This window comes from Scyliorhinus torazame, chromosome 5 (genome assembly GCF_047496885.1).
Source record: "Scyliorhinus torazame isolate Kashiwa2021f chromosome 5, sScyTor2.1, whole genome shotgun sequence".
NCBI lineage: Eukaryota > Metazoa > Chordata > Chondrichthyes > Carcharhiniformes > Scyliorhinidae > Scyliorhinus > Scyliorhinus torazame.
In genome coordinates this window covers 259,652,446-259,677,781 of record NC_092711.1, presented here as the reverse complement: position 1 = coordinate 259,677,781, position 25,336 = coordinate 259,652,446, and the positions used below count along the sequence as shown (strand labels likewise).

The 25,336-nt window shown below is 42.5% G+C and overlaps 1 protein-coding gene across 1 annotated transcript in view; it reads left to right on the top strand.

The window, feature by feature from the left end:
* The window catches only part of LOC140421080 (MORC family CW-type zinc finger protein 4), a 148,238-nt gene that overhangs the window by 37,820 nt on the left and 85,082 nt on the right, over positions 1–25,336 (top strand). Inside the window, exons 4-7 of the mRNA XM_072505438.1 lie at positions 11,456–11,673; positions 14,566–14,713; positions 15,256–15,412; positions 17,243–17,371. Coding sequence (XP_072361539.1) covers positions 11,456–11,673; positions 14,566–14,713; positions 15,256–15,412; positions 17,243–17,371 — 652 coding nt within the window. The remainder of the gene's footprint in view (positions 1–11,455; positions 11,674–14,565; positions 14,714–15,255; positions 15,413–17,242; positions 17,372–25,336) is intronic.

Genomic DNA, 25,336 nt, shown 5'->3' with positions numbered 1-25,336 from the left:
ACATCATGCTACGTTGTACACTGTCTATAAGATGCAGATCAGCGATTCACTAAAACAGCGCCTCCCAAACCCATAACCTCTACCAGTTACCAGTTAGAAACTTTAAGGACAAGGCAGCAGGTGCATGTGATCACTATCACCTCCCAGGTTCTCCGCCAAGTCCCACACCACCCAGATTTACACACACATCGACATCCCTTCATTGTTGGGTCAAATTCCTGGCACTCCTTACCTAACAGTGCCTTTCCCACATGGACTACATATGATTCAAGAAAGTTCAGTCGAGGGAAACTCGGCATAATCAATATTGTTCACATAACCAAGAAAGGACAATAAAACAACATTGCCTCTCCTAGCAGAACACATAGTCAAAACAGAGGGAAAGAGTTGCCAATTAAAAATCTATTGAAAGATTATTTAAATTTAAAGTCCATTTATCCATTAAAAATGCATAATCATTTTTGTTTTGTTCCCCGAAATTGATTGTTTATTTGAGATAAATTTGGATGCACGATCTCTCCTTGAATTTTTAATAGCACATTTCCTTCATGTGAAGATACTTTGTGTCCTCATGACATTGAGCTTTAGACAATCCTACAATTCATTGATCTATTTCAGGATAGTCCTTTTTCATGTTATGTTCATGTTCAAGTGCCCTTTCAGTGCCAATGTGCAGTGACTACTGACTCACTGTATCTGGTATGATACTGTTTGTTTGATTTCTCACTCTTATTGTTCTAACCTTTGCTATTGTCAATTATGTGGGTGAATGCCTCCTGGAATTTTTATTCCTATTCTTCCTGATAATGTATCTCAGTGGGATGGAGATTAAACAAATTCTCCAATCCATTGGTGCATTATAAATTAAGACTTTTTTCTGTTAACAGCATGCACTTGTTATACATTTAGCACTATTGAATACATTTATTCTACATGACCCCATCTATTTATTAGTCCAAGTTTCACTGAAAATAATCTTTTTACTAATTACCTGCCACATAGCCTTGTGGCAACAGTAATAGTAATTATGCTAGAGTATATGTCTTGTTCCACATCAATAATAAATGTTATAAATAGTAGTTGCCAAGGAAGAATCCCACACGATATCCCTGTGGTACTATAGAATGCACAACAGATCAAAGTGTTTTACAACACAGTTATATAATGTAGACCATGCATAGTGTCCCATGACTAATGGAATAAACCTGGTTTTACAACACAATAGATATATAACAGTTCCAAATACAATTTTTAAAAAAATCCATTTGTGGGATGTGGGTATCGCTGGGTAGGCCAGCATTTATTGCCCATCCCTAGTTGCCCTTCAGAAGGTGGTGGGGAGCAGCCTTCTTGAACCATTGCAGTCCAGAGGTGTAGGTATACCCACTGTGCTGTTAGGGAGGTGGTTCCAGGATTTTGACCCAGCAACAGTAAAGGAACAGGGAAATATTTCCAAGCCTGGGTGGAGTGACTTGGAGAGGAAGCTTCATGTGGTGGAGATCCCAGGTATCTGCTGCTCTTCTAGATGGTACTGGTCATGGATCATAGTGTTGTTAAGGAACCTTGTGAAGTGTTGGGTACTCTGAGACACAGATGAACCAACATGGTTGCGATTGGTACAACGCAGTTTTATTTCTTTTAACTATTTATATAACAAACTCTGGTACTCAGCACATGGTGACTGTCTGAGTGTCTGGCTTGGAGGTCCTTGCCCTGAGCCGTCTCCTGCTCAGGGCAAGGACCTCCAAGCCAGACACTCAGTTAAGAGCCCATGGTGTTAAGAGTAAGATTCTGGCATGGATATAGGATTGACTGACTGACAGAAGACAGAGAGTGGGGATAAAGGGGTCTTTTTTAGGATGTCAGCCGGTGACTAGTGGTGTGCCTCAGGGGTCAGTGCTGGGACCACAACTTTTCACAATAAACATTAACGATCTGGAAGAAGGCGGCACGGTTGCTAAATTTGCAGATGATACAAAGATATGTAGAGGGACAGGTAATATTGAGGAAGCACGGGGGCTGCAGAAGGATTTGGACAGCCTAGGAGAGTGGACAAAGAAGTGATAGATGGAATACAATGTGGAAAAGTGTGAGGTTATGCACATTGGAAGGAGGAATGGAGGCATAGACTATTTTCTCAATGGGGAAATGCTTTGGAAATCAGAAGCACAAAGGGACTTGGGATTTCTTGTTCATGATTCTCTTAAGGTTAACTTGCCGGTTCAGTCGGCAGTGAAGAAGGCAAATGCAATGTTAGCATTCATGTCGAGAGGGCTAGAATACAAGAGCAGAGATGTACTTCTGTGGCTGTATAAGGCTCTGGTCAGATCCCATTTGGAGTATTGTGAGCAGTTGTGGGCCCCATATTTAAGGAAGGATGTGCTGGCCTTGGAAAGGGTCCAGAAGAGATTCACAACAATGAGGAACGGTTGAGGACTCTGGGTCTGTACTCGTTGGAGTTAGAAAGATGAGGGGGGATCTTATTGAAACTTACAGGATACTGCATGGCTTGGATAGAGTGGACGTGGAGAGGATGTTTCCACTTGCAGGAAAAACTAGAATCAGAGGACACAATCTCAGACTAAAGGGATGATCCTTTAAAACAGATATGAGGAGGAATTTCTTCAGCCAGAGGGTGGTGAATCTGTGGAACTCTTCGCCGCAGAAGGCTGTGGAGGCTAAATCGCTGAGTGTCTTTAAGACCGAGATAGGTTCTTGATTAATAAGGAAACCAGGGGTTATGGGGAGAAGGTAGAAGCATGGGGATGAGAAAAATATCAGCCATGATTGAATGGCGGAGCAGACTCGATGGGCCGAGTGGCCTAATTCTGCTCCTATATGTTATGGTTTTATGGTAATCCCCAGGATGTTGATTGTGGGGGATTCAGTGATAATAATGCCATTGAATGTCAAGGGGCGATGGTTAGATCCTCTCTTGTAGGAGATGGTCATTACCTGGCACTCGTGTAGCATGGATGTAACTTGCCACTTATCAGGTCAAGCCTGGATATTACCCAGGACTAGCTGAATTTGGACATGGACTGCTTCGTTATCTGAGTAGTAGTAAACGGTGCTGAACATTGTGAAGTCATCTGCAAACATCCCCACTCTGACCTCATGATGGCAGGGAGGTCATTGATGAAGCATCTGAAGATGGTTGGACCTGAGGAACTCCTGCAGTGATGTCCTGAGGCTGAGATGATTGACCTCCAGCCACCACAACTATCTTACTCTGTGCCAGATATGACTCCAGCCAGCGGTGAGTTTTCCTCCTGATTTCTATTGACTTCAGTTTTGCTAGTGTTCCTTGATGCCATACTGGGTCAAATGTTACCTTTATGTCAAGGGCAGTCACTCTTACCTCACCTCTGACATTCAGCTCTTTGTTCATGTTTGAACCAAGACTATAATGAAGTCAGGAGCTGAGTGACCCTGGCGGAACCTAAACTGAGTGTCTGTGAGCAGGTTATTGCTGAGTAAATGCCGCTTGACAGCACTGTTGATGACTCCTTCCATCACTTTGCTGATGGAGAGTAGACTGATAGGCCGGTAATTGGTTGGGTTGGATTTGTCCAGTTTCCTGTGTACAGGGCACACCTGGACAATTTTCCACATTGCTGGATAGATGCCAGTGGTGTAGCTGTACTGGAATAGCTTGGCTAGGGGTGTGGCAAATTCTGGAGCACAAGTCTTCAGTACTATTGCCGGGGTATTGTCAGGGCCCATTGCCTTTGCAATATCCAGTGCCTTCAGCTCTTTCTTGATATCACGTGGAGTGAATCGTATTGGCTGAAGACTGACATCTGTGATGCTGGGGACCTCCGGAAGAGAATGAGATGCATCTTTCGGCACCTCTGGCTGAAGATTGTTGTGAATGCCTCAGCCTTGCCTTTTGCACATATGTGCTGGGCTCCTCCATCATTGAGGATGGGGATGTTTGTGAAGCCTCCTCCTCCAGTGAGTTATTTAATTATCCACCACTATTCACGGCTGGATGTGGCAGGACTGCAGAGCTTAGATCTGATGCGTTATCTGTGGAATCTCTTAGCTCTGTCCATTACTTGTGGCTTATGCTGGTCAGCGACAATATCATTACACTACCACCTCCCCAATGTCGCATAGCAAAATACAACATGTGATTTATCCAAATAAACTGGTATACAGCATAATACCACACACTGACACAAAATTCGACAAATCACAGGAAAGGAAATTTAAACAGTGTACCAAGCACTGATTAGATAATGTACATATTCATGCTATGGTCTGGACAGCATCAATAGTGATTCTCCATTTATCTCTAGGCCTACTTTCACAGCCCAACTGCAAGTAGATTCAATACCCTGCTGCTTACAGCATTCGTAGATGTGGACTAGGAATCTGTAACAGGAGTACAATTATATTTTTGTATGTAAAAAAGACATGGAAATACCTATTAGAAGCCATTAACTCAATGTTACATCCTAGTTCATGACAAAACATATCTAAGAATATTAATATGAACATATTAACAGCTTAGGTCTGTGTTAGTGTCACTGAAATATTTACTTAACTTGTAGGGGGAGTTTATGATCTATTTAATTTGAGTATGTAAATTATACCCTACAAATAAATCCTGTAGGTTTTATAAAACTAGAGCTGTGATTTTTTTCTGTAATTAGCATAATGGTGAATCAACATATTTTGCACCAATGAAATAACACACCCATCCACTGATATCACAGTGTGAGGCAGCTTCACTCAGTTTCTACTGTCTGATTTGAATATTTTCGATATGAGCATATCAATCTCCAATTATTGCATAAGTGTTGCATTTTTAAACATTCAGTTTTCAGTTAAGGCACTAATCTGACATCCTGTCTGCCTTTTCAGGTATGCTCAAAGAACATTGTCCTGGTCTGCATCCCCCTTTTAACAAATACTAGCAAAAGAAGATGAACAGATCATGGGCTGGATTTTCCGCAGCCCCGTGCCGAAATCATGTTTGGCGCGGGGGCGGAAAATGGCTGTTTACGGGGAAATCGGGACCGGCGGCGCTGAAGCGATTCTCTGGGCGCTCGCACGCGATCTACACAGCGCAGCTAGACAGAGGCCACCCCCCCCACATGAAACTGGCCGAGTTCCCGACGGGTGGCGGCTGCAGACTCAGTGCACGGCTGCCCTGCTGCGGGGCGAGGGATCGATCACTGGTGGGGGGCCTCATGGACGGCCAGGGGAGCGATCGGGTGGCACGGATCCACGGGCGCGCGAGATCTCGGAGGGCCTTCAGTTTGGATGACGGTCCGCCATTGCGCATGGCGCGGCTGCTGCAGGCCGCTGCTGTGTGCATGCGCGGACTCCCGACCGGAAGTGCGCAGCTGCGAGGAGCAATCCGATCCCCTGCCAGCCCCCTGCAGCTAGGAGAATCACTCAGGATTTCTTAAGGAAAGTCCAGAGTGAAATGCCAGTGTTTTTACGCTGGTGTGGGGCGTAGCCCCATTTTTTGCGAATCCAGCCCCATTTATCTCAATGCGTGTGGGTTATATCTGGAATAGAATTGCGGTTCTATGAGTAATTTATGAAGAAATGCTTTTGAGGAATGTCAGTGTCTCGATAACTTGTTACAGAAGTACAAGGAATTATTTTTTTCAGTAATGATCTTTGAGTCAATCTTGAAAAGTAAATTTGTTTTTTTACAATTTACAAAATTGATGGGACGTGATTCTCTGAGAACGGTCCATCAGGATCATTGCTACAAATTCAGGTCTCCCATAAATACCCCGGGCGCGATTCTCCGAAATGGAGACTAAGTGTTCGCGCCATCGTGAATGCCGTCGTGTTCACGACGACGCAAAACGGGTGCGGGGACGACCGATTCTGTCCCCCACAGGTGCCAAATGGGCACCTCGCCAACCCGCGCTTGCGCAGTTGGGCCACGCCAACCCGCGCATGCCCGGGGGACTTCTTCAGCATGCCGGCCCCTAAGCAATATGGCGTGGGGGTTCAGGGGCCGGCCGTGCAACAATGTAGGCCCGGGGGGAGAGGCTGGCCCGCCGATCGGTGGGCCCCGACCGCGGGCCAGACCCCATCGGAGGCCCCCCCAGTGAAGGAGCGCTTTTCCCTGCCCCACAGGCCGCTCCCTGACCCTTCACGCACAGTTCCCGCCGGCAGCGACCAGGGGTGAACGGCGTCAGCGGGACTCTGCTTTTTCCACACCTCAGAGAATCGCGTCGTGGTGAGATTGTGGCGATTCTCCGGCCCGGCGCGGGGCTCGGAGAATCCCGCCCCCCATGTAAGCAGTCTGTCTTGCTTTTACGGGAGTAGATTCACAATGCCCTGTATCTACTTGTAGAGTAGTAAGATTCAGAGGACCAACAGTAAAACTTCCTTGTAACCTGAACTGGGTAGATGTGCATGTATATTTCTTCAATCTCTCCAAAGCCAAAGGGTGGTTGTGGAGGGTTGTTTTTCAAACTGGAGGCCTGTGACCAGTGGTGTGCCTCAGAGATCAGTGCTGGGTCCACTGTTATTTGTTATATATATATATATAAATGATTTGGATAAGAATGTAGGAGGTATGGTTAGTAAGTTTTCAGATGATACCAAGATTGGTGGCATAGTGGATAGTGAAGAAGGTTATATAAGATTGCACCAGGATCTTGACCAATGGGCCGATGAATGGCAGATGGAGTTTAATTTGGATAAATGTGAGGTGATGCATTTTAGTAGATCAAATCAGGGCAGGACCTACTCAGTTAATGGAAGGGAGTTGGGGAGAGTTACAGAACAAAGAGATCTAGGAGTACAGGTTCATTGCTCCTTGAAGGTGGAGTCGCAGGTGGACAGGGTGGTGAAGAAGGCATTCAGCATGCTAGGTTTTATTGGTCAGAATATTGAATGCAGGAGTTGTGATGTCTTGAAGAAGTTGTACAAGACATGGATGGGGGGGTTCCTGAGCTGGCAGAGGGCAGGTATTAGAAGGATGGGGGACCTGTTTATAGATGGGACGTTTGCGAGCCTTGGGGCGCTGGAGGAAAAATTCAGGCTCCCCCCTGGAAATGCTTTCAGGTACATGCAGGTAAGGGCGTTTGTAAGACGGCAGGTGTGGGAATTTCCGCTGCTGCCAGCACGTAGGATCCAGGATAGGGTGCTCTCGGGGGTGTGGGTTGGAGAAAGCAAGGTCTCGGCGATCTACCAGGAGATGCAGGAGGAGGAGGAGGCCTCGGTGGAGGAGCTGAAAGGTAAATGGGAGGAGGAGCTGGGGGAGGAGATAGACGAGGGTATGTGGGCAGATGCCCTGGGTAGGGTAAATTCTTCCTCCTCTTGCACCAGGCTTAGCCTGATACAATTTAAGGTTCTGCACAGGGCGCACATGACGGGGGCAAGGCTGAGTCGTTTTTTTGGAGTGGAGGACAGGTGTGTGAGGTGTTCATGGAGCCCAGCAAATCATGCCCACATGTTCTGGGCGTGCCCAGCGCTGGATGAGTTCTGCAGGGGCGTTGCGAGGACGGTGTCTAAGGTGGTAAACACCCTGTTAAGCCGAGTTGGGGGCTCGCGCTATTTGGGGTATCTGACGAGCCAGGAGTGCAGGAGGCGAAAGAGGCCGGTATTCTGGCATTTGCGTCCCTGGTAGCCCGCCGGAGGATTCTGCTCAGTGGAAGGATGCGCGGCCCCCAAGCGTGGTAGCCTGGATCAGCGACATGGCAGGGTTCATTAAATTGGAGAGGTTAAAATTTGCTTTAAGAGGATCTGTGCAAGGGTTCTCCAGGCAGTGGCAACCGTTCCTAGACTAGCGGAGGGTTAGGAGGTAGTCAGCAGCAGCGGCAACCTGGGGGGGGGGGGCGGTACTTTGTGTTTACTACTGTGTTTATTATCGTTTAATGGGGGGCTTGTACATTGGGGGAATACGTGACATAGCTATAAGATGTTTATTTATGTGTTCTTTGTTTTTTCTTATTTCTGTAAGGGTTGTTGAAAATATGTAAAAAATTTGAATAAAAATATTTTTTTTCAAAAAAGAAGTTGTACAAGACATTGGTAAGACCACACATGAAATACTGTATTCAGTTCTGGTTGCCCAATATAGGAAGGATATTGTTAAACTAGAAAGAGTGCAGAAGAGATTTACGAGGATTCTACCAGGACTTGATGGTCTGAGTCATAAAGAAAGGCTGGTTAGGTTGGGACTTTTTTCCCTGGTGGGTAGGAGGCTTAGGGGTGATCTTATAGAAGTCTATAAAATAATGAGGAGCATAGATAAGGTAGTTAGTCAACATCTTTTCCCAAAGGTAGAGGAGTCTGGAACTAGAGGGCATAGGTTTACGATGAGAGGGGAGAGATACAAAAGAGGCCAGAGGGGAAATCCCTTCACACAGAGGGTGGTGAGCATCTGGAATGGGCTGCCAGAGGCAGTGGTAGAGGTGGGTACGATTTTGTCTTTTAAAAAGCAGTTAGACAGTTACATGGGCAGGGTGGGTATAGAGGGATATGGGCCAAATGCAGGCAAGTGGGACTAGCTTAGTGATAGAAACTGGACGGCATGGACAAGCTGGGCCGAATGGCCTGTTTCCATGCTGTAAATATCTATGACTCTAAAACTGATCAAGTTAACAGGAAATAAGGCAACGTTTGGTTCAAATCGTAAGCTGCTTTATTCTGTATTAACATGAAATATGCAGAGCAATCGTTAAGATGAGAATCATTCCGTTACGTTCGTACAACTTCTGCTTGTTTAATGATACAAAATGAGCATGCATCACCAACAACTTACATTTATATCATGCCTTGAAAGTAATGAAACGTCCCAAGTGCCATCACAGGAGGATTGTAAAACAAAATAAGACACAGCACCACATAAGAAGTTGTTCGATCAAATGGCTTAAAGCTTGGTCAAAGGAGTAGGTTTTGAGCAGTATCAAAGGAGGAAAGGATTTTTTTTTGAGGAGACAGAGTGATGACAGCAGGTTTCAAAATACTATTTCCATCTCAGCTAGAATAGGGGCGAGGAAGGGAAGTTGGGTGGTCAGGAGTTTAGTGGGAATAGGATCAAGGGAACAGGAAACAAGATCAGCTCAGAGAAGGCATGGGAGAGGTACTCGAGAAACATGCGAGTTCAGGGCTATGCCAGGGAGGGGCATTAAAGGAAGGGATGAACATGGGCAGAAGTAGCTGATTGGATTATCTCAAACATGGCACAAAAGAATATGTGAGCGCCTCACATTTATTGCTGGATTTGATTGTGGAGGGGACAGGGGAAAGAGGCTTAAGAAGTTTACCAGAGCGAAAAGAAGCCAGGAGTTATCTTTGCATTCCAGTATGATTTTGGAATAGTGAACGGTTTTAGCAGATGAGAACCAGATGGTGTTTAAGTGGTGCAGCTAGATCGGGCTGTGGATGCCTAAACCATTTGTCCTCCATAACCTTTCAAGTCTGTTTCCCTTGTTGTTGGTATCCACCTTTGTTAAAAGCCTGACAACAGTGTTAGTTTTGTCAGAATTAAATTTCTCCCCCTACCCATCAATGCTGCCCTACGCCCACCCCCACTCAACAAGAGTCCAAAAACACTTGTCTCATTTGCGAACAGTCATTAGAATGTCAAATTCTGGTTTGTTGTATCCAGGATGCTGTTTTGGATGCTCTGTCTGAAACTCAATATGTATCAGGAAACCCTGCTGTTCTACAAACTAAAGCAAGCTTTAGCATTCAGGCTTCAGATCAGAAGCACCCAAGCTGAAAACCCTGGCTTTTTTTCCAGTATTGTTTTCATAAAATGGGGTATCTAGAGTATATCTTTTAAATCTTGTGTGTAGTACATGTTGCATAGAAGGCATCACACTTTGCAACAGATATAGAAGGATCTTGAAAAGAAATGGATAAATTGTGCCATTCCTTGGTCTGGAACCTGAAACTTGAAAACAGACACAGCCATCCTGTGACCCAGGCAATTTCTATAGCTACCATTTATTTCATTTTGACTCTTCAGAGGGCTGGCATAAAACTGCATGCCAGCTTGCTAGCCAGACATCATAACTGTTCCAATCTTGTGACTTTCCATAACGGATACATACACCACCTGGAATGTTAATGTGCAAAATGTTTAATTTACACAATGCAAAGGATGTTCGTGCCTGCGAATCATCTTTCAGTTACACAACAGGAAAAAGCAGACAGACTTGCTTATTCCCAGAAATTTTCCTTTCATTTTTTTTTAGGTATGCAGATTTTAAAATTATTTTAATGCAACTTATTATAAGCATATCATGATGTTGTGAGAAAATGCACCTTCTGACAAAGAGGCTAAGTTAGGGACCAAAAGACCTTCTTAGGTTTGTGTGGAATCAGTTGATCTTAACCAGGAGAGAATGGCTCCGCTGCAATTGACCTCATGCTCCTGGAGTAGGAAAGATAAAAAAAATCAACCAGTTTTCAATGATGATCCTTTGATTTCTGTTGGAAAGTGTATGGGCAGAGGTCAGGTGTAAATACGTGAGGTTCTTGGCCTCCAGTCAGCTTCACTGTCTACATTATTCATGCAGGAAGAGTAGACATTAGGCAAGGGTTTCCCACATCTCTGAAATTGTACTCATTTATGAATTAATGCTTTAAAGGAGTGGAAGGGAACAAAATTGGGAAATAATAAATAATAATCTTTATTGTCACAAGTAGGCTTACATTAACACGGCAATGAAGTTACTGTGAAAAAACCCTAGTCGCCACATTCCGGTGCCTGCTCGGGTACACAGAGGGGAATTCAGAATATCCAATTCACCTAACAGCACGTCTTTCGGGACTTGTAGGAGGCACCGGGAGGAAACCCACGCAGACGTAGGGAAGACATGCAGACTCAGCACAGACAGTGACCCAAGCCGGGAATCGAACCCGGGACCTTGGCTTTGCGAAGTAACAGTGCTAACCACTGTGCTGCGGTGCCGCCCAAACAAACAAAAACATCAGCACTAGATTTGAAAACATGTTTGAATTTTGATTTGTGAACTTGGCTTAATATCACAAATATAAATTTGTTGGTTTCTGAAGACAGCAACAAATAATGTTTCTTTAAATAAACATTTTAAAAAATATTTTATTTCCTCCTTTCCCTATTTTTCCATTTCACACCCAGAGGCAGGAGGATGAGCCAGCCACCCAAATGCAGAACTATGGATTTCTTGACTGCTGACAAAGTTTAGAAGGGGCAAGTACAATTGGAGGAGATAGACTGAACTTCACATATATTTAAATTACAAATAATCCTCAAAACGGAGGGCTTTCTGGTTGAGAATTTCTAGTGTGTCCCCTCTCAGCACCTCCTTCCCTTAAAAAAAAGTGGTCTGGTCCTGCCTGGTAGAATTGGAATAAACTGTTAATTTTTCAACAGTTGGTTATTAAAATAGAATGAACTCTATATGTAAAGAACTGGTTAATATTTCCAAGTCTTTTTTATATTTTTCTCATTTCAACCTTTAATTTTATTTCACAGCTTTGGCTTCACTAATAAAACAGGGAGTAAAAGCCACTTGCCGATAGGAGTATATGGAAACGGATTTAAATCAGGCTCCATGAGATTGGGAAAGGATGCTCTTGTCTTCACCAAGAATGGCGGCGCTTTAAGTGTGGGCCTCCTATCACAGACCTATCTGGAACAGATTAATGCACAAGCTGTCATCATCCCTATTGTGCCTTTCAATCAACAGAATAATATCCTTTAATGTAATAGATGTTTCATATTCAATACATTTTATTTTAATTCCTTGGGATTCCTTCACTGTTGGTCAGTTTTGATCCACAGGGTTCTTATGTGTTGCAAAATGTTATTATATTGCTCCCCACTGGTGTGCTCCGTTCAATTTCTTGAACATAATATACAGCTACTATTTAATGGGCAACTAATTCTAAATATTTTGGTGTCTACATTTCCCTGTGTGATACACTCTTTAGTTTAAGGAACTGCTCCCTGAAATATCTGCATTATAAAGAGCAAGTTCCTGTGGACATAAACCACAATTGAAAAATAATCTTGATTAACTCTTGCAAACTAAGTTGTATGGTCAGTGACTTCATCACTGTATAACTATGCCCCAATGACCTTAAATATTGTTTTCCCAGTCAACAATTTGTTAATGTTAGATTTCAGAAGGGAGAGATTACTTATGTGTGGTGAACCTTTGAATTGCTATTGCATGCAGTTTCATTTTTTCCTTGTTGGATGCGATCCACTGCATATATTGAGGTGTTTGTTTTGCAAATTAATATTAAGAGAAGGGCTGACAAGAAAACTCTAAATAACTTAGCAAGTGAAATGAAATGAAATGAAAATCGCTTATTGTCACAAGTAGGCTTCAAATGAAGTTACTGTGAAAAGCCTCTAATCGCCACATTCCGGCTCCTGTTCGGGGAGGCTGGTACGGGAATTGAACCGTGCTACTGGCCTGCCTTGGTCTGCTTTAAAAGCCAGCGATTTAGCCCAGTGTGCTAAACCAGCAAGTAAACATGACAGAAAAATAGTACACATCAGCAAGGAGTCAATAAGGTTTCCTGTTCCACCATTGGCCTTGTACGTTATTCTAACAACGATGAATGCAAACTTTAAGAACAAAATCATCACGCTCTTGGATATTATGCAACAACGTTGACTTGATTAACGTCAGCTATATTCACATTTTTATTGATTTAAATGGTAGGCATTTGGACAGCCAGTGGTAGACCCCTTTAATGGTTGCACTGCTGGTAGACTAGAATGGCTGCTGACCCAATTCTGAGGGTGTTGGTGTCCTGTTAATCCCAGGTATGGATATTCAAAATCGACCCCAGAGAGTTGGAACCCAAGTGTAGTTGTTTAGGTTAAGAGAATAACTGAACCCAAGCAGGGCAGGTGGTCAGTGAAATGGGGAGAGGCCGATGACCATAGGGACTGGAGGAAAGCAAACAATGGGAATGATTGGGTGGCATTGGGCAAGGGTGTTTTTTATGATTGAAAGCTGGGGGGGGGGGGGGGGGGGGGGGTGTTCAATGAGTCACCCTTCACTGTTAGATAATAAGTATTTTTAATTCATTCATGAGGTGTGGGCATTGCTGGCCTGCATTTATTGCTCATCTTTAATTACCTTTGAGAAGTGGAGGATTAGAGCAAGGCCAGAGGGCACAAATAGCTGTGTGTATGGAAGGACACAAAAAGGGAAAAGGCCAAATAATGAGGTGGTGCAAAAAGGATAATGGGTAATGATGTAGGGGTTGGATTAGGACCTACTTACATCTTTTTAAAAAAATGAGTGGATCGGGATTGCAAGAGCTGGAGTTCATTTTAATTTTCAAACTTGGTATCGAAGATTTCTGAGACTGTTCATTAGTCATCTACAACTTGGGAGTACCCATCAAGAGAGCTGTCATGATTTTCATGCAAGGAAACTTTGACGTGCGTGGCAAACACTAGTGCCAGTTCTGATTTCCCAAACATTATTTAGTCTAGTGAAATGAAAGGAAAAGAGCTATCTTAGTTCTTTAAAAAAATCTCCAAATAAACAGCATTCATATAAAAACATTTTAAAATTTTCAATGATGATGGCTTAGCACATTGTTGCTGAGAAAACACTAAAGAACAGTCTATATCAGTGATAATAGTGTAACTATATTGCAGAACTACCATGAGTCTGTGCAGCGCGATTTATGTTGCAGTAGTTTATTCTGCAGCCGGCTGCATTGTTTATCCAGACAGCAGTGACATAAGTGTACAGTTTAGCACATATCCAAGTGTCTGGAATATCCAATCTGAAAAATAAAGGTGTAAATTATAGGCTTTGGCTTTATTGTATCAACTACTTGATCTGTTGAGTTCCTTTGCCTCTTGATTTCACTAGTGTCTGGGCTTCCCATATAAGACACTATTCAGTCTCTGGAACTGGTATAGATGATTTATTTATCTTTGTTTAGCCCCTAGAGTTTCCATGTATAACATTCACATCAGTCCCTTGAGCTCTTTTGGGTAATTAAATGTTGTTGGAGTTCCCTTGTGTATTCTTGGGTATGAACATTTATTTAAGGCACAGCTTGCATGCAACATAATAATTAGGCATTAAATTGAACATGAATCAACAATTTTGTAGGCATTTCCATTCTAATACTCGATTAGCAAATTGACCATAGTGCTTACAATAAATGGGGCAATTTTGAGATGTAATTTTGAGATTGTTCTTGGAGAGATCATACTCATTTCATTTAAGATTTGAAACTTCCAATGGTGTGGAAACTTTTATCCCTGCCAGACTTGAAGAATGGTTCCATAGTGAGATGCAGTTCTTAGTCTGAGGTTATTATTCATTCATTTTGTTTAGAGATGTACATTTAATCCAAGGCTATATTTTGCCATTCTGTTTATTTACTTAAAGAAAGATGATGTTTTCAGATGGTTGAAAAAATTGATTCCAGGCAAAGTGTTCACTTTGGTGAAGGATTCAAATAGAAAACCTAGATGTAGGAAGGTGGATAACTTTTGCAGAAGAGATTATTATACGGTGAAATTAGTTACCGAGGAAAATAATTGAAGTGAACAATACGAATAAGTTCTTATGAATATTACTTAACTCCTTGAAGCACAGAACCTCATAGTTACTGAAGACTCGGTGCCAAGTCTGGAGGCCATCTTGAAATATTCCATCTTCAAATCACAGGAGGAATTGCTGGCAGAATTTGATGCAATCCTCAGCAAAAAAGGAACCCGGATTATTGTTTGGAATATTAGACGGTGAGTAGAGAATGCAGTAACCTAAGCAGTAATCCTTTACCAAACTATTTCCGGAGCTTTGGACCATTTTGCTGCTCAACCAATTCCCCAACACTCCCTTTTCCTGCTCAGATTTGTTAGTGGGACAGGGAAAACTTTCTTGTGCACAATTATTTTTTTGGATCATTCATATCATCCCCTCTCAGTGTTACTTTGTAAGTAATTTAGCATCTTTGCTTTGGAGGAGGTTTGACAACATGCCTCTTTTCCCACCAATACTCAGCTCTGGACATTGTTATTTGTTACCATTCTTGTCTTATCATTCTTATTATATCTAACTAAATATCTGTAGTTCACTCTTTGGGTTTCGCTTCAAATAATTGCAGCATCTTTTATATTCAATGAACTAATTTTGCAAAGTTATTTCAAAGAACTTGTTGCAGTTGATGAATTGATTTACCATTGATCTGAAGATACATTTCTGACAGGGGAATTTTTACAGTAGAGCGGATTCAGTTCCAACATTTAATTTCTTGTTGATTAAAATCTTTTGTACATTTCAGGAACAAGGATGGTAAACCTGAACTGGATTTTGAAACAGACCAGTTTGACATACGAATCCCGGATATCAATTGTGAAGATAATGCAACAAAGAAGAAAACCTATAGACGGCCTGAGAGACAGGACCAGCACATTCCTGAAAGTGACTACTCATTAAGGGTCAGCACCTAATTGTGTGTGAAAGCTTTTGTTCGGCAGCTTTTGTTTGAAAAAAAAACTGAATTGAGTAGTGGATAGGTGTTACCATTAGGTTTTGACAAGAATGGAGATTCCTGGAGATTTGATAATGTGATACCATTCAGGTTGTTTAATCACAAGTAATTTGACCATGTGATATTTATCCACTGCAACTGTTATTGCATTTACCTTAGTTGAGTGCCTCAATATCACCAAAGTAAAAGTATAACTATTTATAGTGACATGAATAACAATTTATAAATCAAACAAAGCGCACGAGATTTAAGGGTAAGTAATGTTTAAGCAAAAACTACTGTGATGTTTCAGAAGTATCAACGGCAATGAGAAACACCAAGTAAATTCCATTGGTTCAACTAAACAACATTGATAAAAGTAACTCAACTAAATTGGTAGAATGTTCTGAAATTTGACAATCTGCAGTTCTAAAAATAATAAGTAAAACCAAAACAAGCCTAACCTAAATCGATTCACTAACTCCCACAGCCCACCTTGGAAACCTAGATGTGATTCAGTTACCAGAGAGAAGCTACAAAGCAGCCTGACTCTTCATACAACGCATATTATACAACAGGTCGAGTACAGCACAGGCCAACATGAACTTTCTCATTCCAGATTGTCTTTCTTCCTCCCCCAGTTACTGTCTGAGGACTTTCCTAGGTGATTTTTGTTGGTCCCGATGCCATCATCCTCTGAACCGGCAGTGAAGCGAAGTTTCTAAATAATGGGGAAACCAACCATCCTCAGACAACACGGCTCAATTGCAAAGCAACACAGCCCGGGTATATTGCATGCACCAAGTGTACTTACAAGGAGCATTTCTTCCTGGTCGCCAGGAGCAGTGCTCAAGAGACCAATTATCCATTCTGGTGGAATCCTATCAAAAGTGAGAGGGTTGAAAACGCAACTTCCCATCTAACAACCTCTTATCAATGGTGCACCTTTGCTGAATTCTGATTCGTAGCTACTTTGTGCAAAGTTAGGTAGCTAGAGCCTACTGTTAATCCATTACCTTTTATATCTTTGTCCTAGTCAATAACCAGTTTAACTCCCCTTTGAAGGCATGCAGTGATTCAGCACACTCCACAGAAGCTGGCAACTCACTCCATTGACTCACTAATCTTTGGAAAAAGTAGCACCTACCATCTAGCCTATGTTTTAAATGACTGTGCTCTGGTCCCCTCCAATCTGTCAAACTGCAATAATATCAACCCTTTCATTATTTTATCAGAATGCCTCCAAGTCTCTGCTGCTCTGAAATAATTAGTTTCTGTCACTTGGCGACATTGCCACTTGCCCATCTCAAAGCAAAAAGTTCAATATAAATTGGACTATCTATTATCTATACCACCATTAATATCATGATCCTGATTGCCAAAGATTAATTCTTTCATGATACCTTGCTTCATTTCACAATCTACTGTTGTTATTTGTAATGTGCTTATTTACATTTATGTGCAATGTATATAGCTACACCAAAGTTTATATAGGTACAGATTTTGAGGATTCTCAATTATCTGACAATTTCCCAAATGCTTGGTGGGGGAAGAAATTATAAAATCTTCTTTATTTGTTAAATAATGGAGGTTCCACTGGAAATACTTACCGGTGCTGAAATATTTCTTTGGAGTCAGTATTTTTGTACTCAATTGTTCTTTCAGGGAAGCTTCCTGATTTACTAAAACAGTGTTGGATTAACTAGCAACTTGTTTCAGCAAGTCATGAAGATCATTAATCAAGATAAGGACAGTAAGATTGTAAGCCAGCTACTAATTTTCTTTTATCTTGTGATAGGCATATTGTAGCATTTTGTACCTGAAGCCTCGCATGCAGATCATCCTGTGTAAGAAAAAAATCAAAGCACAACTTATCACAAAGAGCCTGGCTCATGTTGAATATGATGTTTACAGACCTAATTTTAATGTATCCTTTTTAGATTTGCAATGGTCAGTGCGCTTGTTTTGCTATTATGAGTTACAATATGCTGTTCCTATTTTTGAAAGCTGCTCAATTTCCAGATGCTCACAATTAAGTGGGACCAAATAATCTGAACTCTACCCTGTTCCCAGAGCGAACATTTGAAATCATTGGTGAATACTGTTGAAATTAATGGAGAGTGGGAGGGGTGGGGTATGGAGAGCATGTATAATCCATTTATTAGGTTTTGAGGAACGGTTCTACAAAAGTGGCATAAATAACCTAAAAAATGTTCAGATCCCATACAAACTGGTATAAATATCTCACAACATGGTTCCCTCGAACCTCTGCACTAAAATAATGGTGTACATCGTAGATGCACATTACTATGGCAGAGATTATTGGGAAATTCCAGACCTTTTTTTTTGAGTTCTTTGCTGGATCTCAATTGTACATTTATAATGCAGCACTTATCATCAACCTAATATTTGAACAAGCACTGAGCAAACTGTCTTCTTTGCTCCTCTCAATTGACCTCTCTCTTCTTTCTAAACTCAGATATGCTGTTTTCTTCTTCCCTGCACCATCAATATTAGAATTGTGTTTCATTGCATCGGTGCTCTTGCTTTAAATCATTCTTTCCAAGGACCTGGATATTCTGTAACTTCTTACTTCCTCTATACACTGTATACAAGATACACTGCAGCAACTCACCAAACCTCGTTTGATATCACGTTCCAAACCCACAACTTCTATCACCAAAAAAAAAACCAAAGGTGGTAGATACATGGAACCACCATGCTCCCCTCCAAACCAAGTGCCACCCTGATTGGAACTATATTAGCATCCCTTCACTCACTGGGTCAAAATCCTGGCACTCCCTTCCTAACAGTACTGTGCGTGTACCTAAATCAGATGAACTGTAGCTGTTCAAGAAGGAGGCTCATCACCACCTTTTCAAATGCAATTAGGGATGAGCAATAAATGCTGGCATCACCAGCAATGATAATATCCCATGAAAAAATAAAACAAAAATCTTTGTTTTAAAGAATACAAGTTTTTACATCTCAGATTTGTCACCTAAAAGTTACCAATGTTTGTTCAGAAATCTCTTCTTATTTTCAGCCTTAATGGTATCTTGCACTATTGGCTTTCTACTTTGCCTAGGTTTCTTAACTTAAAAAAACCGTTCCATCGGAAAGCTTGTCTTACTGAACTAAATTAACGAGGCAAGAGGAATAAATTTGTTTATTTAATTCATTGGGAAGAATATAAATTTGGGGGGACATTAATTACCTCCTATTTCAGTGCCATCTGGGGATACACACAAGCACAACACAATAAAATCATGGCCACTTACATTCAGATCAATAGTCCAGATTAATTTTTCCAGACTTTTTTTCTCTGTGATGGCAAAAACCAGATTATAATTTAAATAGTTGTATATTGCAGAATTATATCTGAAGACAGGAGGCTTCAGATGATCATGGAATTAAATCTATTTGGGAAATCATGATTCCTCTTCTCTTCATTTTTCTGCTCACCTGCTTTACATAGAAACATAGATAGAAAATAGAAGCAGGAGGAGGCCATTCGGCCATCAAGCCTGCTCCGCCATTCATTATGATCATGGCTGATTATAAAGTTCAATACCCTGATCCCCCTGTCCCCCAATATCCCTTGAGCCCCAAGAGCTATATCTAATTCCTTCTTGAAATTACATAACCTTTTGGCCTCAACTAATTTCTGTGGTCGTGAATTCCACAGATTCACCACTCTCTGGGTAAAGAAATCTTTCCTCACCTCGGTCACAGAAGGTTTACCCCTTATCCTCCAACTATGACCCCTAGTTCTGGACTTTCCCACCATTGGGAACATCCTTTGTGAATCTACTCTGTCTAATCCTGTTAGAATTTTGTAAGTTTCTATGAGACCCCTCTCACTCTAAACTCCAACGAGTATCATCCTAACTTACTTGGTTGTTCCTCATATGACGGTCCCACCATCCCAGGAATAGGCCTGGTAAACCTTTGCTGCACTCCCTCCATAGCAAGAACATGCTTCCTCAGACAAGAACACCACAACTGTACACAGTACTCCAGGTGTGGCCTCACCAATGCACTATACACTTGCACTAGATTATCTCTATTCCAGTACTCAAATCCTCTCGCTCTGAAGCCCAACATACAATTTGCCTTCTTCTCTCTCTGCCTGCTGTACCTGCATGCTTACTTTCAGCTACTGATGCATGAGGTCAACAAGGTCTCACTGAGTATCAACCTCTGTCAATCTACATCCATTCAAATAATAATCTGCCTTCCTATTTTTGCGACCAAAATGGATAATCTCACATTTATTAATATTATACTGCATCTGCCATGCATATGCCCACTCGGCCTGGTAGCATGGTGGAACAGCGGTTAGCACTGCTGCATCACAACGCCATGCATCCGGGTTCAATTCTGGCCTCCGGGAACTGTCTGTGTGGAGTTTGCACATTCTCCCAATGTCTGCATGGGTTTCCTCCGGCTGCTCCAGTTTCCTACCATAGTCCAAAGATGTGCAGGTTAGGTAGATTGGCCATGTTAAATTGCCCCTTAAGTGTCCAAAAGGTTAGGTGAGGTTACTGAGTTATGAGGATAGGTAGGGTTGGTGCAGACTCAATGGGCCGAATGGCCCCTTTCTGCACTGTAGTGATTCTATGATTCTACAACCTTTCCAAATTCTGCTGAAGAATGTCTGCATGCTCCTCACAGTTCACCCTCCCACCCAACTTTGTATCATCTACAAATTTGGAAATACTACATTTAATTCCCTCGTCCAAATCCAGTGAAGCCAGACAAAGCAGGTGTATTGTTGATCTCTGTGTCATGAAAAGACTATCTCTTGATCATTTGGTGAATTTAGAATAAATGTTTTCAGTAGTGAATACATAGTGTACATAGACATAGAAAATACAGCACAGAACAGGCCATTCGGCCCATGATGTCCTATGATGGCCGAACCTTTGTCCTAGATTAATCATAGATTATCATTGAATTTACAGTGCAGAAGGAGGCCATTCGGCCCTTTGAGTCTGCACCGGCTCTTGGAAAGAGCACCCTACCCAAACTCAACACCTCCACCCAACACCAAGGGCAATTTGGACATTAAGGGCAATTTATCATTGGCCAATTCACCTAACCCGCACATCTTTGGACTGTGGGAGGAAACCGGAGCACCCGGAGGAAACCCACACAGACACGGGGAGGACGTGCAGACTCCGCACAGACAGTGACCCAAGCCGGAATCGAACCTGGGACCCTGGAGCTGTGAAGCAATTGTGCTATCCACAATGCTACCGTGCTGCCCTTGAGAACAAATAAATCTACACTATATCATTTTACCGTAATCCATGTACCTATCCAATAGCTGCTTGAAGGTCCCTAATGTTTCCGACTCAACTACTTCCACAGGCAGTGCATTCCATGCCCCCACTACTCTCTGGGTAAAGAACCTACCTCTGATATCCCTCCTATATCTTCCACCTTTCACCTTAAATTTATGTCCCCTTGTAATGGTTTGTTCCACCCGGGGAAAAAGTCTCTGACTGTCTACTCTATCTATTCCCCTGATCATCTTATAAACCTCTATCAAGTCGCCCCTCATCCTTCTCCGTTCTAATGAGAAAAGGCCTAGCACCCTCAACCTTTCCTCGTAAGACCTACTCTCCATTCCAGGCAACATCCTGGTAAATCATCTTTGCACCTTTTCCAAAGCTTCCACATCCTTCCTAAAATGAGGCGACCAGACTGTACACAGTACTCCAAATGTGGCCTTACCAAAGTTTTGTACAGCTGCATCATCACCTCACGGCTCTTAAATTCAATCCCTCTGTTAATGAACGCGAGCACACCATAGGCCTTCTTCACAGCTCTATCCACTTGAGTGGCAACTTTCAAAGATGTATGAACATAGACCCCAAGATCTCTCTGCTCCTCCACATTGCCAAGAACTCTACCGTTAACCCTGTATTCCGCATTCATATTTGTCCTTCCAAAATGGACAACCTCACACTTTTCAGGGTTAAACTCCATCTGCCACTTCTCAGCCCAGCTCTGCATCCTATCTATGTCTCTTTGCAGCCGACAACAGCCCTCCTTACTATCCACAACTCCACCAATCTTCGTATCGTCTGCAAATTTACTGACCCACCCTTCAACTCCCTCATCCAAGTCATTAATGAAAATCACAAACAGCAGAGGACCCAGAACTGATCCCTGCGGTACGCCACTGGTAACTGGGATCCAGGCTGAATATTTGCCATCCACCACCACTCTCTGACTTCTATCGGTTAGCCAGTTCATTATCCAACTGGCCAAATTTCCCACTATCCCATGCCTCCTTACTTTCTGCATAAGCCTACCATGGGGAACTTTATCAAATGCCTTACTAAAATCCATGTACACTACATCCACTGCTTTACCTTCATCCACATGCTTGGTCACCTCCTCAAAGAATTCAATAAGATTTGTAAGGCAAGACCTACCCCTCACAAATCCGTGCTGACTATCCCTAATCAAGCAGTGTCTTTCCAGATGCTCAGAAATCCTATCCTTCAGTACCCTTTCCATTACTTTGCCTACCACCGAAGTAAGACTAACTGGCCTGTAATTCCCAGGGTTATCCCTAGTCCCTTTTTTGAACAGGGGCACGACATTCGCCACTCTCCAATCCCCTGGTACCACCCCTGTTGACAGTGAGGACGAAAAGATCATTGCCAACGGCTCTGCAATTTCATCTCTTGCTTCCCATAGAATCCTTGGATATATCCCGTCAGGCCCGGGGGACTTGTCTATCCTCAAGTTTTTCAAAATGCCCAACACATCTTCCTTCCTAACAAGTATTTCCTCGAGCTTACCAATCTGTTTCACACTGTCCTCTCCAACAATATCGCCCCTCTCATTTGTAAATACAGAAGAAAAGTACTCGTTCAAGACCTCTCCTATCTCTTCAGGCTCAATACACAATCTCCCGCTACTGTCCTTGATCGGACCTACCCTCGCTCTAGTCATTCTCATATTTCTCACATATGTGTAAAAGGCCTTGGGGTTTTCCTTGATCCTACCCGCCAAAGATTGTTCATGCCCTCTCTTAGCTCTCCTAATCCCTTTCTTCAGTTCCCTCCTGGCTATCTTGTATCCCTCCAATGCCCTGTCTGAACCTTGTTTCCTCAGCCTTACATAAGTCACCTTTTTCCTCTTAACAAGACATTCAACCTCTCTTGTCAACCATGGTTCCCTCACTCGACCATCTCTTCCCTGCCTGACAGGGACATACATATCAAGGACACGTAGCACCTGTTCCTTGAACAAGTTCCACATTTCACTTGTGCCCTTCCCTGCCAGCCTATGTTCCCAACTTATGCACTTCAATTCTTGTCTGACAACATCGTATTTACCCTTCCCCCAATTGTAAACCTTGCCCTGTTGCATGTACCTATCCCTCTCCATTACTAAAGTGAAAGTCACAGAATTGTGGTCACTATCTCCAAAATGCTCCCCCACTAACAAATCTATCACTTGCCCTGGCTCATTACCCAGTACTAAATCCAATATTGCCCCTCCTCTGGTCGGACAATCTACATACTGTGTTAGAAAAGCTTCCTGGACACACTGCACAAACACCACCCCATCCAAACTATTTGATCTAAAGAGTTTCCACTCAATATTTGGGAAGTTAAAGTCGCCCATGACTACTACCCTATGACTTCTGCACCTTTCCAAAATCTGTTTCCCAATCTGTTCCTCCACATCTCTGCTACTATTGGGGGGCCTATAGAAAACTCCTAACAAGGTGACTGCTCCTTTCCTATTTCTGACTTCAACCCATACTACCTCAATAGGGTGATACTCCTCGAACTGCCTTTCTGCAGCTGTTATACTATCTCTAATTAATAATGCCACCCCCCCCCCCACCTCTTTTACCACCCTCCCTAATCTTATTGAAACATCTATAACCAGGGACCTCCAACAACCATTTCTGCCCCTCTTCTATCCAAGTTTCCATGATGGCCACCACATCGTAGTCCCAAGTACCGATCCATGCCTTAAGTTCACCCACCTTATTCCTGATGCTTCTTGCAATGTAAACCTAATGTGCTTCTGTTAAAAGGTGTTTGTTTGTCTTCTGGATGTTGTTTGGGAAGTTATTAAGGATTACTTAGTGTTGTATTCTTTGGGGGTTGTATTTGAATTGATGGTTGCTAAGATGTTCACTGTATGTTTTAAAAAGGTTAACTTGAGTTTGTAGAATAAACATTGTTTTGCTTTAAAAATATACTTTTCCATTTCTGCTGTACCACACCTGTAGAGTGGGCTATGTGCTCCCCATACCACAATCTATTAACAGTTGTGGGTCAGGTGAACTCTATGCTAGACTTTGGGGTTCTCTAAACCCTGGCCCATAACAAATAATGTGAACAGTTGGGATCCTAGCACACATCTCTGCGGTACCCTACTAGTTACTACTCTGCCAATCAGAAAAATACCCATTTATGCCAACTGTTTGCTTCCTGTTTGCTAACCAGCTTTCTATCCATCTCCAGATACTACCCGTAATCCCATGCGCTTTAACTTTACAAAGTAATCTGCTGTGTGAGACCTTGTTGAAAGCCTTCTGAAAGTCTCAATAAATGACATCTATTGGTTCTCCCTGGTCAACCCTACTAGTTATATCTCCAAAGAATTCTAGTTGATTTCGTAAATCCATGTTAACTTAGCCTGATTACGCCATTACTTTCCAAATGCTGTGCTATGAAATCCTTGCTAATGGGTTCGAGCAACTTCTCTGCCAACATTAGGCTCACTGGTTTATAGTTCCCTGTTTTCTCTCTACCTCCCTTCAGTCGTCCCTGTGGCGCTGTTGGTTAGTACATTCGCTGTTCACCGAAAAGTTGGTGGTTCTATCCCATCCCAGGACAAGGTGGTTTCTGGGGCAGCACGGTAGCACAGTGGTTAGCACTGTTGCTTCACAGCGGCAGGGACCTAGGTTCGATTCCCGGCTTGTATCACTTCTGTGCCGAGTCTACATGTTCTCCCCGTGTCTGCGTGAGTTTCCTCTGGGTGCCCTGGATTCCTTCCACAAGTCCCGAAGGATGTGCTTGTTAGGTGAATTGGGCATTCTGCATTCTCGCTGAGTGTACCCGAACAGGCGGCGGGTGTGGCGACTAGGGGATTTTCACAGTAACTTCATTGCAGTGTTAATGTAAGTCTACTTGTGACACTAATAAAGATTATTATGATTATTATTAGTTTGAATAGCAGGGTTATATCAGCTACCATCCAATCTGTGGGAACCATTCCAGAGTCCAAAGAATTTTGGAAAATGGACACCAATGGATCTGCTATATCTGGGGCCACTTCCTTAAGTACTCTGGGATGAAGATTATCATGCCCTGGAGATTTGTCCTCTTTCAATCCCATTAATTTCCCCCAAAACAGTTTTGTTACTGACACAAATTTCCTTCAGTTCCCCATTAAAACTTCTGTTTCTCAGAACTGCCGGTACATTATTCATGTCTTCCTTTGTGAAGACAGAAGCAAAGTACGAATTTAGTTCCTGCGCCATTTCTTTGTTCCCTGTTATGAATTCCCCTGTTTCTATCTGTAAGGGGCTTACATTACATCTTTTTCTCTTTATATACCTATAGAAACTTTTACAGTCAGCTTTTATGTTCCCCGCTAGCTTACTTTCAATTTGTATTTTCCCCTTCTCAATCAATCCCTTGGTCCGCCTTTGCTGAATTTTAAACTGTTCCCAATCCTCAGGTCTATTGCCTTTTCTTGCTGACTTGTATGCCTCTTTTAATCTTATACTGAATCTATTCATTTTTTTCACCTGTCCTTCCTAAAACCTGAATAGCCCTCAATGTTTAGTTCCCATCCTTGGTCACCTTGGAGCCATGTCTCCATATTCCCAACTATATCATAT